This window comes from Tachypleus tridentatus, chromosome 7, assembly GCF_004210375.1.
Source record: "Tachypleus tridentatus isolate NWPU-2018 chromosome 7, ASM421037v1, whole genome shotgun sequence".
Classification (NCBI taxonomy): domain Eukaryota; kingdom Metazoa; phylum Arthropoda; class Merostomata; order Xiphosura; family Limulidae; genus Tachypleus; species Tachypleus tridentatus.
Genome location: NC_134831.1, coordinates 145,307,645 through 145,327,466, shown reverse-complemented (window position 1 = coordinate 145,327,466; position 19,822 = coordinate 145,307,645). Strand labels below are relative to the sequence as shown.

At 33.2% G+C, this 19,822-nt stretch overlaps 1 protein-coding gene across 17 annotated transcripts in view; it reads left to right on the top strand.

Moving 5' to 3' along the window:
- Positions 1 to 19,822, top strand: part of LOC143256826 (serine/threonine-protein phosphatase 4 regulatory subunit 1-like) — a 164,898-nt gene that overhangs the window by 103,528 nt on the left and 41,548 nt on the right. For 2 of the 17 annotated variants that reach the window (XM_076514540.1, XM_076514539.1), the window contains exon 1: positions 15,960 to 16,132. The exons of 13 other annotated variants lie outside the window; for them this stretch is intronic. In XM_076514540.1, coding sequence (XP_076370655.1) covers positions 16,095 to 16,132 — 38 coding nt within the window. In that variant the 5' untranslated portion in view covers positions 15,960 to 16,094. Of the gene's footprint in view, positions 1 to 15,959; positions 16,133 to 19,822 lie in introns of those variants that run through there. 2 more of the 17 variants (XM_076514553.1, XM_076514547.1) reach the window with 1 other exon arrangement.

The following is a 19,822-nucleotide window of genomic DNA, read 5'->3' as shown; positions in this document are numbered from 1 at the left end:
CTGTGCATTTAAAGCAAAGTTGTGGCGATCGAATGTAAGTCGTTGTCATGTACAATCACGTAAATCTAGCATGTTGGTTTATTTATTCTGTTGTCGGTGAATGGTATCAATATTGTTATATATGCTGTAAATTGTTTGGTTGTATGAGCTTAACGGTTAGTTCAGGGTCGAGCGTGATCTAACTGTTAGCATGTCGAAATATGAAACGTTGAATTCATCATATCCGTTCCGTTACCATTAGACAAATAAATATTGAAAAAAAAAAAAGCGATCTGTCGTCGGTGATAACAGTGGAAATTAAATTCCAGTGTTGGACTAGAAAAGAGTTGCAAAGTACATAATGGTGAATACTGCCAAGTTACAGCCTTTCCTCTAATATATAATTTCGGAATTAGAAACATCTGGCACAGATAGCCCTTAAGTATCTTTGCTAGAATATATGGTAATAACAAACAATTTTATTTGAGTTGTTACAAATTTTTGAACTGTTCAGTTTGGGTTTTGAAGGGATGGTTGTTATAGGGCAATAAGGTGGAAATGTGTAAACATTCCGATGCAAGTACCTGGTGTGTAAAATCTCCACCTTAAGCATGTATTAGTCATCAGTATTAATACTAGTTAAACTGCCAGGTGTTTGAAGCCCTGGTCGTATATCATATTTCATCTCATCTGTAGAATGAGAATGTATAACAATGTATGTGTGAGTGACATTTATACGAATATGATGTGGTTCGAAAAGACATGAAAGGTTAAAAAGTTTTATGAATAAATTGTAATAAAAAATCTTAACTGTATAAATTAGAATTGAAGTTAAAAATTAACGTAATTGAATGAAGACAATAAACTAAATATACTAGTGATTAGAATGAAAGTTGAATACTTTCGTTGTTAACAGTGCTTCTGTCCAATATCTCCCGAGTTTTATCTTGTTTCAAGAGTTAGATTACGGCTAAACTTTTATATTAAGCTAACAAGACAAAATATTTTTCATAAGTGAAAAACAAATGAAAATGTAGTTTGTCTTTATTAATAAATAAAATCTAATGTTGATGTATGTGATTCAGTGCCTGTTAAGCCTTTCCATGGAGTTACCAAATATATAATCATCTCTTTTTCTTGTCTATCCGTATGTTATGCTGTATCCAAAATTTTAATACAATCTGTTTGTTGATTTGCTTTGTGTAACTATCCTGTTGGATATTCTTAAACAGGATCTAAGAATTGAAAGCTCACATACAGACCTTCTACTCTGTGTAACATATTAGGTGCATAATTATGGCTATCAGATTCTGCACACCACTGATTGAGGAAGCGATTTCAAAGACAGCACAGGATCTGAAACATTTTTAAAGATATGCAAGTAATCTCACTGTAAAGTATAACAGACCTTACTCTCAAGTAAAGCAGCATTAATGTTTCTTGATTATAATATACTGACTATAAATATTGTATTGATAATAAAGTGCACCAGTATTTACTGTAGAGCAAAACACCATTTATTATAAAATACAGTATTGTTGACAAGGAGTGTGACAACTCATAACACCAACTATAAAGTATAACAACAACCTATGAAGTACAATATTGCTGATTATATAAAATACAATAGTAGTGAATGCTATTTGAAAGTGAACTGTCTGTGAAGTACAACACTGAAATTGCAGTATGCTGCAACATACCAACAGCAATGTATAATATTAGTGGTATGAAATGACTAAAATATCGACATATACAAATAAAGTACTTAACTGTAATTATAAAACTACAGTATCAGTAATTGCAAAGCATTTCTACTGCTAACTAGTAATCCTCTGTTGTATATTGTAATGTACAGGTAAGAAACCTATCCTTGTTTCTTAATGCAGGCTACAAATGGCTAACGTCTGAAGTTAGAATTCTCTTGATTTCAGGTAACAGTCTAAATAAACTTACTAAATTATACTTCGTGGGAAAACTTTGTACAATATAGAGATATTAAGGTAAAAAAAATAAAAAATCTCGTAAAATATGTAAGACGAAGATATTAACTATAAAAACAAAACAGTACTATGAAACACAACTGTAGTAACTAAGATAGGACAAAAGTAATTAAAAATATAACAACACTATCGAGCACAACTGTAGTAACTGTAAGATGCAACCTACACAAGCCAAATCTGTACATAAAATACGGTTTACTTTAATTTTTTGGTTTGTTATATATAACAGTACTGCGTGGTAAAGGTTATGAAACGTAGAACAGTTTAGTGACATCGCATTTTGTCATACTTCGTAATAATTCTCATCTGTTTCTGAAGATGAACATAATATTCAAAGTGTATACCATTTACTTGGGTGTTTTGGTGTAAGTTTCAGAACTGCTTGTGGTTGAAGTGTATTTATGTCTTCCGATACTCTGTTTCGTAAGCCCACGTTAGTAACTTAACACTTTCAAAAGCACTAACTGGACAGATAATTTGAGAAAGTTGTATAGAGATTGGAACGTGAGAAGTAACTATAAAACTTGTTATTACTAAACACGTTCATCTTTGTTCTTGCGTGTAGTGAAGTTATAGAAGAAAAATATAACGAATCTGTATACTTAAATACTAACGTCCCTGATCTCATGTCATAATAAAATTTAATTTTTGTTGTTGTTATTAATTCGTTTTCGTCAAAACATCAGTAAACAACACACCAAGGATTATATTCTGTAAAGTTAAATACAACAGTTGACACTATCTGTCATCTCTTGACGGTTCTGTGTGTGTGTGTGTGTGTGTGTGTGTGTGTGTGAAGTGGCAGGGTATTACAGTAAGATATCTTCTCATGCAATAGATTTCGGAGATGAAACACGTATGTTTATCTTTAAAAGATAAACATTTAGATTTTTATAATTAGGGCGTTTGCACGCGAACTACTGATTTGTTTTTCGAGTATATTTTCACATTATAAAATATTTCATTAAGAAAGTTATTAAGAGAGGAATAACTCACAAATTCTACCACGTTGTGCGTGTGTTGGAAGAGTAATGTACCTTGACAAGTTTTTATGGTAGATACCTTGTATATTTTTTCTAAAAAATTTGTCTTGTTTAAAAAAATGTCAATTTTTTTTACAAGAAACTTCAATAGGATCAATTAAAAAAATATTGCAGAAACTGCTAATCTCAATTAAATTTACCTGAGGCACATGTAAACACGTTTAGCAATGACTCTTCAGCGAGGTTTTGTTTTTAAAATAATGTAGTAAGTTTATTTGGTGTAAGCGATATAGAATATTATTTTCAGATGATAATTTTTTAAAACCAAATCGTCCTTTGAGATATTAGTTTTTCTTGCAGTAGTCACCTGATCCACTGCAACTCAACCATTCTACTCATGTAGTTCTTATATTTGTTTTGAAATCATATGTTAAAAAAGAGGATCTTTGCTTCTTAAGACATTTTTTTAGGGTACGACTGAAAGATAAAGCACTTGTTTAGAGTGTAAAATTTATGAAACACAGATATATTGAATCATTATTTTAACGTTAAATATATCCATTGACGCTGCTATATCAAAAGCATTATTGACAGACTAGAATTTCCAACATACAGGTAAATAATTATTAATTGTAAATATTTTAATTAACGGTTATGTTCTGAGAATGACTTATGAATGACAGTTGAAACATTTATGATGAAAGTAATGTGGTTTACAGAAATATTAATACGTAATTTAGATTAACTCAACAAATGAAGAGATGGCGACCTGGAATAATAAAATACAATATGCATATTTTATTGGCAGAATATTGTCTATAGAAGTAGAAAAGGTACATTTTTATGTCATTTTGCCATTGTTGTGTATTTTACTTCTGTTTTACATTCCTTGATCCATGGCAGGTAAAACAGAATGTTCCATCGTCTCGATTCCGTCAGTTTCACCAAAGTGTACTGAATATAACAACTCAATTTTATTATGAAGTTAGTATAGAAGTAGCACATTTTTTTGGTAATTTTATTCATTACGTAGTCTAAGCAATTTAGGTTTCTGCTCAAATAAAATACGTTTTAAGAAGCTATAAACCTGAGATTAAGTAAAAACGGAACAAACCCTTTTCTTGGTGCAGTTGACGAATGCCAACTACTTCACACATCTTTGTGTTTCCAAAAAATGGATAACTAATTTGCATATATTATGTTGATGTTAGCATCTGACAGATTTCATTAATTTATACATTTTTATGCTAGTGTCAGTAGCTGACGTATGTTTACTACCAAAACCTAATATTCTACTACAGCTCAGTATTCTTGACCTGATAGCCGCTTTAATATTTGAATATTCTTTTACGCGAGTCTTCAGCCATCTTGTAGTGGAACCGATGTAGCCTAAAGTTAGCTAATTTTAGTGTTTCAGTTTGTTTTTCTTTCACCAGAATACAGTGGAACCGAGGTAACCTTGAAGATAACTAATGTTGCTTATCAATTTATTTGTTGTTGTACGTAATGTTACATTTGTTCCACCACCACCAGATGCGGTAGAACCTATGTATCCTCGAAATTAGCTAAAGTGGTGTATCAGTTTATTCATTTCTGTTTTACTTAGGGCTACATCAGTTACACCATGAAGTGGCGACTTGTGTGAAAGAAAATGCCAAAAGAAGCATGCTTTAGGCTAGTGGAACAAAGTTGTCCATTCAGGTGACTTTTAAGATCGCAGCCAGTGATGGAACAAGTATTTACATAACAGTCATTACTTATTAACAAACCGAGTCCACAACATAATCAAGTGAACTCAACATGTAAGTTGTTGAAACTTATTTGAATGCCAGCTAGTTCACATATCTATGTGTTAGTACCAACAGATGAATCTCAGCTACTTTACACAGTTACCGTATTTTACGCCTTCTAAGACACTACATCGTGGAAAACACCCTAATTTTGGAAAGACAACTCTAAGAAAAAAAATACTTTGACTCGGTAACCAACACCTTGATGTAGCCTTTACTCTTTTTTTGTTTAATCTACTGAGTAAATACAGTCAAATACATCATATTCTTCACAGTATATCGACAATATTGGTTAAATTGAATGTTTTGTGTTATTGATAATACTTGTAAATTGGTAAGTAATGATATTTACAATCTGTATGAGAGGCCGTTTTGAGTAGACCCTAAGCTAACCTTTTGACTTAACCCATTACTTTTGTTTTTGAAGACGCATGGGAATTTTTCAAGATATTATTAAAGAAAAAAGAAAATATTGTACATATAAATATCCGTAACCGATGATTCTCAGTTTGCACATCTTTGCATTAGTGTCAACAGCACATAAATGTCAAAAACTTTATTTAGCGTCAACAGCAAGTGTCATTAAATAGCAACAGACGAGTACCAACGTAAACATTTTTATTATTGTCACTAGTTGACGAAAGCAAATTGTTTTAACCGTCTTTTTTTTCTAATATGAACTAATTAACACATTTTCCTTTGATGTAATCACCAGATGAATATTCATTAGTTAAGCATTTTTGTATTTGTTTATATTTTTGCGAATAGTTTTCAAATTCCAACTAGTTTACACACACTTTTATTGGTGTCAGCAGTAAATGTCAATTAGTTTAAGCGTATTTTATGGTGATGATGTTGGTTTAGAAGGAGGTTATTGAATCCCAACTTGTTTATGTTCTTGTCAACAGCAGATAAGTGGCAATTTCTTTACACGGTTTAAGTTGGTTTCCGGAGATAGTGAATGACAACTTGTTTACACACGATCATTTACATTTTTTGAAAATTGTAATATTGCGAATTTGTGATCAAAACAAGTTGCTTACATAGACCAGAACTAAATTATATACCTAGTAATAAGCACGCCTAATTAAGTAAAGCGTTTGAACTATTACTTATAATGATTAGAATGCATTGTTTCGTCCATTGGGTGGGTACCTCACTATTAACGACATTTTCGGCCATAAAAACAAATTTAACATGGCGGTACTGAAGCCAGTATTTTCACTGTGTGCTTCTTGTGGTTCCATGAAATAATGCGTCTTCAGAGAACAGCTAATTCAATGTAATGTCACTATTATTGTCCATTTTTCTATAGATCGGCTGACTTTAAAAGCGTATACTTAGCAGACCATATGCACAAAAGTCCATAGGAGATTCATTGCACGCTTGACTGGTATGTGGTGGCGTAATGGTGTTGTTGTGTTTCCAGCTCTTTTTTGCGCTTTTTTTTTCTGTTTCTTAAAAGCGACCATTGTTTTCGAGGTGCTGAATGGTTGCGTAGTATTGGTTAGTAAGCCTTCGTCAATTTTACAAATCTTTATTCATTATATTGATAACGATACTGAGGCTAGCTTTATCGTAGGTTTTTTTTTCTTTCGAGAATATAACCTTTATTTTGCGGATAACTGGTCTGAAGTATAGTTTTAGAGTCCATTATTATTCTAAACACACTGCTATTCGAATTTTTTGTGTTTCATTGAAGATTATTAAAAACTACCTCATTTGATATGCTGTGCTGTTCTGCTGTATGACCGTTAAACGGTTTCCCCATACGAATATGAAGAGCAGCAATATATTTTTTTAAACTTCCGGTTAGGTTTTGGAGACATTTAACAAGTCTAGTCAGCACCAACTGCTTTTATGTATCACTCTATCCAGAATTCTGGAGCCATCCCATCTTTCATAGAAAAACGTAACTAGTTTTCACAGATTTCCATAATTTTCTTGTAAATGAACCACTGCATACATCCATATGATGGCATTCAACACCTGTTAACACTAACTAGTTTGAGATCGTATTTATCTGAATGTCAACACTAGATCGTTTTCAGCTAGTATAAACATCTGGTTTTGTTAATAGCAGATGAATACCAATTAAATGTTCTTATATTGACGGCAACAGCAGATCATTTTTAAATAGTTAAAAAAAAAAACCCTTAATATGATGTCAGCATCATATTAATCTCAACTAGTGTTAGCCTCTTTGTTGTACAGAGTTGATTAATATAAGCTAGTTTAAGCATCTTTATGTTGTCGACAGTTAACTAACGTCAGCTAGTTTATATATCTTTATGTTAATTTAAATGGCAGACGAATTTCAACTTGCTTAGATATTTTATTGTGAATGACTGAAGACTTCTTGGTTAACTTCTGTTGTGGTAGTAAAGCACACTATTTAAATGGATTGTTGGTACAGAAATATGAAAGACAAAATAAAAGTAGTAGACGAAATAGAACAAGTACGCAGTGTTTCAGGTAAAATTAAGTTAACTTGGTGAACAAGTTGTTGGTAGAAAGTAACTAGTTGTTGCTCGACTCGTAATCTAAGAGTCTTTGGTTCGAAACCCCATCACACCAAACATGCTCGCTCTTTCTGCCGCGGGGGTGTCATAATGCGACAGTCAATCCCATTATTCGTCGGTAGTATAGTATCCCAAAAGTTGGCGGTAGGTGGTGGTGACTAGTCTTACACAGCTGAATTGGGGACGGCTAGCGCAGATAGCCCTCGTGTAGCTTTGTGCGAAATTCAAAAATAAACTCGTTGCTTTATCGATAAAGGAACGTTGAATGTGTTGCTCGTAGACGAAGACTATCAACTATGGTGTGATGCTTTTAAAATAAATGTACATTGTATAATTTATTGTTGAAACAGAGCTAACTAGGCTAGTGCATTGTCTTAAAATATAACTAATTATTACAGCTGTTTTAGTAAAAATGAAGGTAAGTTAAATAACATACTGTTTATTAGCTAGGACTAATTAATTGATTATCAACTCTGTTCAAATTCAGTTATAGTTATATTACTATATATAGTAATATAACATTCTGTACGTGTGCAGTAGTAAGTACGCACATTAGTAGTAAGTGAACATCAAATACTACATTCATTTTTGTTGAGGGTAGTAAATATGAGGCATACCACACACGCATATAAAAGGCAAAAACAAACAACTTTACTTGAAAGTTAGTACTTGGGTAAATACTGTAATGTGTGTTTTGTGTATTTCTACCTAATTTGTTAATTATGACATTATTTTTTTGTTGCAAGATAACCTCATATTCTGCTAGGATATTATTACATTGTGGTGGAATTGAACGGAGATTGTATTATACCTAGTCATGAAACTAAAATGCAAAAGGTTGATGTAATTTCTCACGGTTGATAAAGTTACGAAAAGTAGAGTTCCCAAGAGCAAATATTTCACATTATACATGTTTAATCTACGTTTTTTGTATATTAAATAGAATATACACGTAATAGTTAAATCCTTTAAAACGTGCAATTCTGCAGATGGCTCCATAAAAGAACATTCAAAATTACGCATGATTATATATATCGTTTGGTTGCAAGGTATTTTGTGAATGTTTCGACGTGCAATTCAAAACAAAATACTTTGACGTCAAAAGTCGAAATTGAAGTCCTTACGTCTTATTCAGGACGGATTTTCGTAAAACAAGCCTCATAGCTCAAAACAACATATACACAAGTGGATCAAATTTTCATAAATAGGGTTGCAGTTTTTAAACAGTGAAAGTTATATTGATTTCAAAATGTATCAATTTCAGTAACTCGTTTGAAAGGACTGTATTGAAATCTAGTGTCGTACTATTTTATATTATAGAAACATTTAAAATTGTTTTAAGTTAAAGGGTGTTTTTAACCGCAACAATTTTTAATAATCATTCAGTGATCAAGAATTCTTCTAATTCATAATTAAAATCTCAGTAATTTTTATTCAATCTCTAAGCACTGATTCTTACCCTGTTCGCTTGGTATACCCTAAAGTATAAAAAATGGTGTAGGTAAACTTACTATAAGTAGCCATACACCCAGAAGAAGAGTTTCTGAGCATTCAACAAAGCAAAGAGTGATATTTTTAGAGGAGTTTTTGACGTGTAGACAGTAATGGATTTAAAATTTTTATAAACTACATTATTGGGGAATAAGGGATGGCCGGAAGATGTCTTCGTTAAGGTGTAATCATATGAACTAAAACCTCGCCCGTTCTTACACTTTACATATTCCATACAAAACTTTCCATCCAGAATTTTATACTGAAGTTAAAAAGAAATCGAAAGCAAACAGAAGGGTTTGTTTTAAAATCGAAGTAATTGAAAATAAGTAAATAAACTAAAGAAGTGAAAACAAGTCATTCTGATAGCAGTTAGACGGCCATTAAGAACTTATAGACTCATAGACCCTATCGCCTGGTGGTGTAATTATCGTATTTTAGTAACACCATAAAGTGATATCGGTAGATAAAGCACTGGAAATTTAATGATCAAGATGCAAAATTACTAGTTTTAATAGTCAAGTTAACGTTTGGTATAGGCTGGACTTGTATAGTTGAACTCTTATATGATCACGCAATTTATATTCTGGGAGATGGAAATGTAACGGAAAGTCGAATAATTTTTTAAATGTCAATGTTTCATTGAAAAACTACAAACTGTACGTTATTGGACTAGGTGTGAAAAATCTTTATACCTTTATGGTCTTTGGGAATAAAATACGTTCCTATGGCGAGAAAGAGATTGAGGTTTGTAGCAAATTTAAGTAAGATTACTTACTGAAATAACCATTAATATGAGGACAGAAAGAACAAAAATCGTAATTTGTTGTTGTGACACTAGATGGCAGAGCCGTTTTATAAGCCATCGACTAATGTATATTTTTTATTTAACTTGAAAAATATGTGGTATTTAAGAAGCCTTTGACAGGTTTTTTTATGCTGTCAGGAGTAACTTGAATTGATTTGCTTTTCATACCTTATAAAAAAAAGTGCTCTAATTATTAGTTCAGAGATTATGCTTGTGTGTGTCAAGGGTGCATTTTTTTTCTTCTCATTTCTGTTGCCGAAAGAGTGCTTGAAAATTTAAGAAATGAAACCTTTGCTGATTCATTTAATGTATACTATTTTCCACTTAAAATATTTAAAAAGTTAATGCATAAAAAGTTCTTTTGAAGGCGATTTGTGCTACAGTTAACTTACTGCAAAACGATATAATTTGCTGTTTCAGTGCAAAAGGCTTTCAGTATTGTATTTGTATTTTAACATTTGAAACCTGTAAACAAAAAAAAACTTGTAATTTTTAGTTTGACTGAAGAAACACTTCCTGTTAGTCTCAAAAGGTGTTGACTAGTCTCATTTAATTATTATTTTACACATATTTGATGAGTTTTGAATTAACATAGGGTGTAACATATTTTATGGCTTCTAATCTACTCGGTCAGTGTATGTAACGAATAAGGTTGTGTATCTGTGAGAACATCGCTCGTGTCTTGTTACCAGAAAAATAAACAAAAAACTCCTCGCTACAAAGCTGAGGGTGTGTTATAAGTATGACTGACAAATCGTACAATTTGATCAGACAGTAGTTAGCTGGTGTTACTAGGTAGCTACCTTCTTCCCTCTAGTCTGTTAGTTCAGAATTAGCAACACGGCTATCGCATTTGAAAGCCATTGGGTAGTTTTGTAAATGACGGAAGTCAAAGCGTATATTTATAGATATCTTTTCATATTAATAATTTTTCTCTCTCTCTCTAAGCGTAAACTGTGTTACAAGAAAATATTAAGGATATGTGAGAATTTCACTTATCTCGCTCTTTTTTTTCATAGTACGTAAAGATGCGTGCTAGCTTTGTTTACGTTTATGTATCAGACAGAAATTATGTAACTAGTCCAACATGAATTGCCTGTGCTCTCTACATCAACTTAATTGCAAGACGAGGTTTATTGCCCGTTATATGAGGCTATAAAGTCTGTAATAAGATGATTAACACTTCCGGTGCTCGAAACGGAAATGGGTAAAAAGAGTGGATATTCAGGAGCTCATAGCCTGGAAGTAGCACGTCATCACATCCAACTCTACAGTTCGGTCTCCAGGATCCCAAGTTGTGGTACGTAACTTCAAATGGATTCGGCTGTGTGACTCAACTTTTTTTTTTAAAAAAAACGAGTCTCTCTTAAAGATCAGTAACCCCTTTAATGTAGTGTACGTGTGTAATCTTATTTATTCCTCCCAGGATAACCTTGAAAAGATTTGTTCTCTCCTGTTTTTAGCACTTGCATGATGTAAAATGTGGTATAAGAATGATTGGTCTGTTAACCTGGATCTTTAAATTCTTCTCTCCTCTCTTAGCGAACTGTTTAGAAAATTGTTGTGTGTTCTTGGTCGGAGAAGAGTCAGGTCTTTTCAATCACAACTGTTACACGAGAAAAGTAAAAAAAAAAACAACAACTCATGTTCAGGTTGGGTCATTTACAAGTAAAGTTATTGAAATTTATATAGAACTTATCCCCCACTTGCAGCTTTTTTATACTACAAATTATCCCAAATGCACAAGTGAGTTTTTGGGTGAATGTGTTAATAAGTATTTGTGTTTAAAATTAATAAATGGCAACGGTCATAATTTTGAAAATTTTAGGAATTCTGTGAATGGTGTGATGAAGTTATTTGTGAGTAAAGATTAAAATATTTAGATGTAGTTAATTTATTTACTAAGGAAGTTTATTTTTAGATCAGTTCAGCTAAGTCTAACTATGGCTAGTAAAGTAAACTCTTAAGAGCGGCTTGTATAATTATTTACAGAAATGATCAATTTCATTTCTGATATTTTGAATCTCGATGTTCATGAGAGATGTGGTTTTATCAATCCCTTCACCGGACATGCTCGCTGTTTCAGCCGTAGGGGTGTTTGTAATGTTACGTTCAATCATAGTATTCGTTGATTAAGAGTAACCTAATAGAATTTTACACAGCATTATTAATAACAGTTTACTGGTCACAATGTTGAACAGTAAGAATATACAAGAATAATAATAATGACAAATACGCGTTGGTAAGTGAATATTTAGTATACAACATCAGTTGAATGAATAGAGCTCGCAGTTTGTAGAAGTGAAGCCTTAACATTATTTTTAACTGCTGAGCTGAGTTTGGATGTCGTTGATGAATGGCTACAATGGGTGAACCACTGCGTAAGAGTAATAATAATAAAGAAAGAAACAGAACTAGGAACACTTCGTTTCACACGTTGGAAGAGTAGCTTGTCAGAGAGCTCGTGATTGGTTCGCACATCATCCTGGCCGAAGTGTACGGAAAACCATATTAAGCAAACAACTATGTGGCATTGATCAATATCTTTTCTTGTCCGTTTATCAGTATTATGAGTGCTAAAGAAAAAAAAATCTTGCAAGTAGAAACTTTTGAAGTCTGTTAGGTTTCTTGAACACACACCATTTTCTACATCAAAACGCATATGTTATTTAATTACGCTTGCTTCTGTGAAGTCGGAACATAAAGGGGAGATTAAAAATTCTACATTTACATCTTCATGTTAAAGTTAAATAAAAAAAGTGTCACCGGAAACTCGTTCACTGACACTTTAACTGGATATTGTTTTATTCCTTTCTTGTTCATTTAAAACCTACAACATTTATTTGATCCTCTGATGTCGCTTCTTTGTATTCGTTTGTCATTAGGCCATTTTGAGTTGTATTGTTTCTGTCTGCTTCATTCACAACAAACATTTTGATGATTTAAGATAATTGCCGTTTTTGTCTATTTAAACATAGTGAACTTTTAACATTTGAAACATTGGTTGATATTCTATCTACAGAGTCGTTTATTGAATAGGATTGTTTGTCTTTTATCCTCATTACGCTAATAATCATTCCTTATTGTATGATATCTTTGATAATAATTCGCGTGACACCCTGCTGATCAGCCATTTTATTCCCTCTTTCATGTGACATATGTGCTTACTTTGTCACGTAACAGTGTTATGATCAGCGCGTGAAAACACTGATGAAGTGATGACCAAGATTCTGGATGTCTCGTGTAAACTCATATGCACATGACTGTCTACAAATATTGGAAAACAACTAAATCATTTCTGGAAATTATTGTTTATTTTTTAATTTTTTATCCTATTATTAATCGTGTGCAAAAAACAAACAAACCAAAAAGCATTGAACTTCAACTATTGTGAAATTCATTAAGATCCAAAATCTCGAGATCAAAATATGGTGTTCGTGCAATGTATCGCATTCTTCACACTAGAAATATTGTGATTCTGCTATAATTATGTATGATTTTATAAATTGTGCATACATACGTACGAAGAAAACAAATTACCAGTATGTTCAAGTACTAAAACATTGAAACCAATATTGGTTCAATCAGCACCAGACCACGGCCTCTCCTGGTGGCTCAGCGTTAGTCTGGGGAATTGTGGTGCTAAAGTTGGATTTCGATACCTACATTAGGCAGAGTACAGATAACTCTTTGTGTAGCTTTGTGCTTAATAACAAACAGAAAAAAAATCTCCTAATGTCATCTAAACTAGTTTTGAAGAAATCGTCTATATTCAACCACTTCATTTTAAACTGTTCAACAGAGTAGGCAGTTTATAAAAGTAAAACTTGTTTTTTACATAAAAGCAATAAACGAGGATAAATATCTTCATGAAATCATCCTTAGGTTGAGGAACACATCAAGTCTTTAGAAACGAGACGACTTCATAAAGTTGAGGCACCTTGATTACCAACAATTCTTTGTGATGTTTTACTAAATTAAAAACACTGTCCTACTATATGCACACACGTAGAGACTTGCATGTATTCTATTTTTGTACAGTTCTCTCTTTGTATTCCTTTTGTGTGTGTGTTTTTTTTATTAAACCGCGGAAGTATGTGTCCATATCCTAGGTTGGTTTGACGCTAACTTGCTTTGTACGTATAAATAAATTCTGGAAAAGTGAGGAATGAATACTAACAAACAATTTGTTTTGTGTCGTTTCTCAGACAGAAGGAATGCAGCTGTGTGTGTGTGTAATATAAAATGAACTTTTAACTATCGAATCATCGATGGGTTTCTGTTGATTTAGACCTCTTTTTAAACATTTTTGTTATAGCTTTGCACTAAATTGTTTGTGGGTCCATTCACTATACTGGTTACAGGATTCCTGATGAGTCAAATAAACAAATGTAAACAAATACAGTAAAATATTGTCCCTCCCAACTGGTAGCGAACGTTATAAAGACAATCAGTGTTCTCATGATTAAGAAAATGTGGATTTCTTTGAAGTTTCGTATAGGAACTTTGAAGCTTGAGAATGTACTACAGTATTTTTATTAATATTATCAAGATTCATCAGATTTTGAAACACAGAATTGTAGTATTGTCTAATTTTATAGTGTAAAACAGGTCAAACTAAAGCTATAGTGTCACTGTTTTGCTGTTTATACTTCTTCATTTTCTGGGGTAGTGAAATTATCTTTAACTTTGGTTAAACATTAGTCTCTTTATGTTACGTCTTTCGCATTCATACACAGAGCCATTGAAATACTGAGAGAACACACATCTTTGCAATTCGAAATTTAATAACTCGGGACAAAATAGCCGGATGTTTCCAACTACCCAAATAGCGCATCTACGTAGTACGTGAATGTTTTGTAAGAATGGGTAAGTTGGTCATCGTATTACCTTGGTCTTTGATCAGACGTTACTGGCGCAAGATAGGGTTTATAACTTTTATGTTCGTTGACGTACGGTTTGTAATGTGCATCTAAACGGGTGTGAGATTCCACGAAAATCCTATTTGATCACTACCCACTGTGGCTCAATAGTAAATCATCAGGCTTCCAACGCTAAAAATTGGATTTCGATACCTGTGGTGGGCAGAGCACGAACAGTCCATCGTATAACTCTTCGCTTAAAAATGACCAGACAAATTCACATATAGTACTCTGAAGAATATATAATCGCAAATTCAAACATTATAGTTCCGTTACTAAAAAAAGAAATGTGGGCAAGACGCACCCTAGTGATAGCATAACATCATGTTTAGAGGTAACAAGAGACATGCTAGTCCATCTGGGCTGTTCCATCCTCTAAATAAGTCAAAGTAAAAAATAAAGTAAAAGCTAGCCCTAATCATTCATATATATATCAAGCTTTCTTTTGAACTCACTCATATTTACACCCTTCACAATACCTGAAAGCAACCTATTCCATAGGTTAATCACAATAAAATTACCTTAGCTGAAGATGGCTTCTACCTTGCCCAGAATCATATTTGTGTCCCCAAGTTCTATAATTCCTGCTGTTAAGTTTGAAAAATGTTGATACATCAACATTATCGGTTCCTTTTACAATCTTAAACATTTAAATCAGATTCCCTCTAACTTTTCTTTTTTCAAGAGAAAACATTTTTAAGGATCTTAATCTCTCCTCATATGACAACCCCTCATTTCAGATACCATTTTAGTAGCCCTTCTGTGAACACTATATTTTAAATGTGGTCTAACCGGTGATCTTAAACAATGAAATTACAACCAAAAGTGATTAAGCGGCCGTAGTCTAAGAGTTTCGGTTTCGTGGTTTACATCCTGTTACCGCCAACAACGACAACATCAACAAACAAAAAAAAAGTGAACTCTTAGGGCTGTGGGAACGTTATAAGAGTGACGGTTAAATCCCACTATTAGATTTGACCAGAGCTGTCAGTGAATGGTGTTGACTAGTTTGTCTTACTTCCAGGGACGGCTAGTTCAAATAGCCCACATAACTTTGTTCCAACTCGACCACGATAAATAATAATAAAGAAAAAGCTTTCAAACATTGATAAAACAAAATAATTGGCATTTAGGAGCTAATAAATATAATTACTTCTACGTGACTTCTATACGTCATATAATTCAGATACTCGTTTAGCTGCTTTAAAATAATAAGAGGGTATGAATGACAGGCGATTTCAGTTCCAACTTGTGCTGGGATCTTTGGAATGTGCCTCTTGTATTTTGCTTATTTATCTTTGAAAGATAATATTGCTGATAAGGAAATGCACAGCTACACGAAAGATGTGGGGATATACTGTGAGGATGTTAATGTAAACACTTGTACAGATTGGTGGGTGCAGATCACGAGTCAACGACCTTGAACTGAGAAATTGCGCGCACCATTACATTCTAAATTGAATATCTAAGAGTCACCATTAGTACATGTGCTGTTACACATGTACACCAGTACATTACAGGGCTGATTTGCCCCTTTTGAACCACCGAGTCCGGGAATAAGTCAAAATTATGTAAAGACATTTTCTAGTGTACAGTCCAATGTTGTTTGAAGACAACGACGAATTAGACTTAGAAAGGTTAGCATGATAATTTATGTTGTAGTTGTAATTTTTGTGGTCGCGTAAATAATTATATGCGAACGAACACTAAACTTTCTCAATGCGCATGCACATTTCTGGGAGGCGTGTTTCTGGTTCTAAGAAAAGTACAATGGAAGACAATCAATTTCACAGAGTCGAAACCTGACCTTAATTTGCTATACGTTGCATAAGTAATGAACATAAAGTCCTGGATTTGTTAATCACTGGTTTTGTTTTATATTTCTCGGTATGAATGTTGATGGATAATATCTGAAAACTTGTATACCATTAGACAAACAACAGAACTTGTTTAATTAAAATAAGTTTACTGTCTTATTCAAGCGTTTATTGATTGGCTGTAGGCTCCAGCTGCGTGCCTGTATTAGAAGTACCTGTATTAAGTTTCAAACTAATATTTAGTTTTGTATTGAACTTCCTTAAAATTTATTTATTTATTTGTTGAGACTACAGTTAACATTAATTGTTTATAAGCAGACTACGTAAAAACTTTATTATGTTTACAAAAAAAAAAAAAAGGACCTGAAATTCGTAGTTATCAAATTCTGTACAGATTGTATTATTTCCAGGTATTATGAAACTGTTGATTTTTCGTCTCATTTATTTAATTGTACTTTTACATGCCGATAAAAACCTTAATTTGTAATTTTGAATCTGTTAACATTCGATACTTATTCGATCCTAATAGATGTAAATTACTGTCATGCGTTGATTTATTTCCTTGGAACTTTTGTTACAAATCAGTTGGATGTGATATTTTATAAGTACAGTGGAACCCCTCTAAAGCAGCCACCTTCGGGACTGAGACAAACTGGCCTGATTCGAGGGGTTTTACTGTACATAATTAGGGATTATGTAAACAAAACAAGGGACTGTGATTGAATGACCGCTATCAAGGGGTGGCCGCCTTGAGGGGTTCCACTGTATATACTGTTAATAAAACGTGGACCGCTAAATATGTGTAGACGTGTGTCTTGTCTGATTTAACTTTACAGTGGCATAATAATGTAAAAAAATTGCCTTATTTATAAAGGTTCATCGATGGCGTTTAAGCCTAGAAGATAAAGGTTAACGTTGGAATTCTTCGGCGTGTTTTTAACTTGTGTAATCACGTGTGATACTTTTGGCGCATTCTACCAAAAGTTGACTAAATATCTTTTTAATTATCTTGTAATAAATTCATTTTTAGGACACTCATTCTAATCGGAAACAGGTGAATTCTAACAAAAGTTCGCTAAGTATCTTTTTATTATATTATAAAATTCCTTGATAGGACGCACATTTTGATTGGAGACAGAGATAGAGGATGTAGGTAACAAATGGCAGCACATACTTGTCCAACAATCACTATATTAAATATCATTTCTAGCGCTACTTCGATAAACTTTTCGTATTTTAGCTTACAACACATTCAGTGTATTCTATTGCTTTCATCAGTCGATAAATTGTTTTGGAAAGTATGTGTCAAAAATCACAGAAATGGGGGATATATAGGTTTGTTTGTGTTTTTAAAACCAGGCCACTACAAACTTCACGTGGTATAAAAAGTTCCGGCACAAGAACACTCAAATAAGTAATCTAGAAACTATAATAAAATTTACTGGAATATGGACAAAATATAAATTGTAATTACAAGTTACATTAAACACATTCTCACTTGTAATTTGAAACCATATCTTTCCAAGGAACCAAATATAATAACAGCAGGATTATTTTGTAAATAATAATATCAATATATTTTTAAAATACGATAACCCAATCTACCATAAAAAAAAAAAAAGACCGAATATGGTCTGACAGTAAGGTCGCTCTCTCAGTAATTCGAGTGTCACGGGGTTGAATTTTGTTACCGAGCATGCTTAACATGTTGGCTACGTGGGCGTTATAAAATTTCGACCAATCTTACATTTCTTTCGTAAAGAGCGGCTCAAGAGCTGGGGGTGTGTGATGTTGAATACCTGTCTTTCTTCTAGTGTATCTCTTTTTAAATTGGGAACGACTAACCAGACCTACGTAGCTTTGCGCGAAGATCAACAAAACCAACAACCGTTAGAAAAGGTAAATAGACTGGCTAAAGGGCACAGTTTTAGATTTCGATTGCCTTGTTATGAACAGTGCTTTTTGGCTGATGTTAAAATAGTTACATAAACGTTTTTTTTAAATCTGAACTTGCCCATTTCAGCAGTTCATTGGAATGATTGATAGATCACTATAGAATAAGTGAGTGATTATACGAGTGCATTATACTAATCTACTCCCGGAAATTAATTTTATTAGTATTTATCTGTAACCCGGTGGGAAAACGGAAAATTACGGACTTGCAATGCTGAATTCAAGGCTCGATCCCCCGCGGTGGAAACAGCAAATAGCCCTTCTTGGAGTCCATGCCTTCTTCAGTAAACGCACCAGAACAGTAGTATTGATGGCTACATGCTAGTAAGGTGGTGCAATACCCTTTAATTAAATGGATAGCCACCACTTATTAAATAGCACACCAAAATACCTGTTCTAATAGATTGTTAGCTTTAAAACAAATTTATTCTAATATTTCCTATGGTGGTAACTGGTAGCAGTAAATATTAGTGGTTAATCTCAATATTGACATAAACAACTCGTGTGATTATTAGACATGGTATTTTGATATATTTGTTGCTATATATTTTCTCCCCAAACGTAATATTTTGAACATTAGAAAAAAATGTAGGTAGATATTTGTAATAATTAATGGAGAGTGTAACACAAAAGGTCGCCTTCATTAATTTCTATAGAATGAAGGAAATACGATGTGTGTGTAATGTATCGCTTGTTCCATCTTAAGTTTTGTGAATATTTATATGTATATTCATATGATATATTTGAACGTGAAAAACAATGACGTAAAATAACGGAAAAGAAGAATAAGTATTCGTGCTCTGAATTATTGTGGAAAACGTATGTAACTGTTAATTAAAATTAATGATTTCTCTTTGTCTTTTATTTTCATTCACAATAACGGAAAATAAAGCTCTTCTATTATGATGGGCTGTGCAGCTGGTCGAGTGTGACATTGGCGCATGTTTTGGAGTTTTGAAGAGTGCATTTCAGTTTTCGGAATTAAAAAAAAATGAATGAAACATTAAAGCTTGTTTGTTTTATGAAAGAAAAAAAACTGTACTTTAGACTTCAGCACTCTTTTTGTATTTGCCAGGTAACTATCAGACAAAGAGGAGCGAGTCTGTGGGTTTATAACCTTTAGCCATTTGTCACGGCAGTGGTTCAATGTTAAGACCTGATCGGATGGCGTATTTCCAAGCTATTCACTGCTTTCTCGCTTGGATCTTACATAACCTGGTGGTTAGAACGCTTGACTCGCGACCTACGTGCTAAGGGATCGTAACCCTACATTGACCATGCTCGATCTTTCAACCTTGGAGGCCTTATCAAGTGACAGTGAATGTAGTGCTTTCTTGGTTTTAAGAAACAACAACAAAGACGTAGCCAAAGAGTTGGCGGTGTGTACTGCCGGTTGTTTTCCTTATCTGTGATTGGGTGTTCAAAGTTGGGACGGCGGCAGATAGCTTTATTAGTTTTGCCATGAACAAAAACAAACAATTCCTTCCTCCCTTCGCTGCCGTATTGGTCTGTTTGATTTTTAGGTTATGTTGTTTATTAGGCTTGTCCCTTCAATTC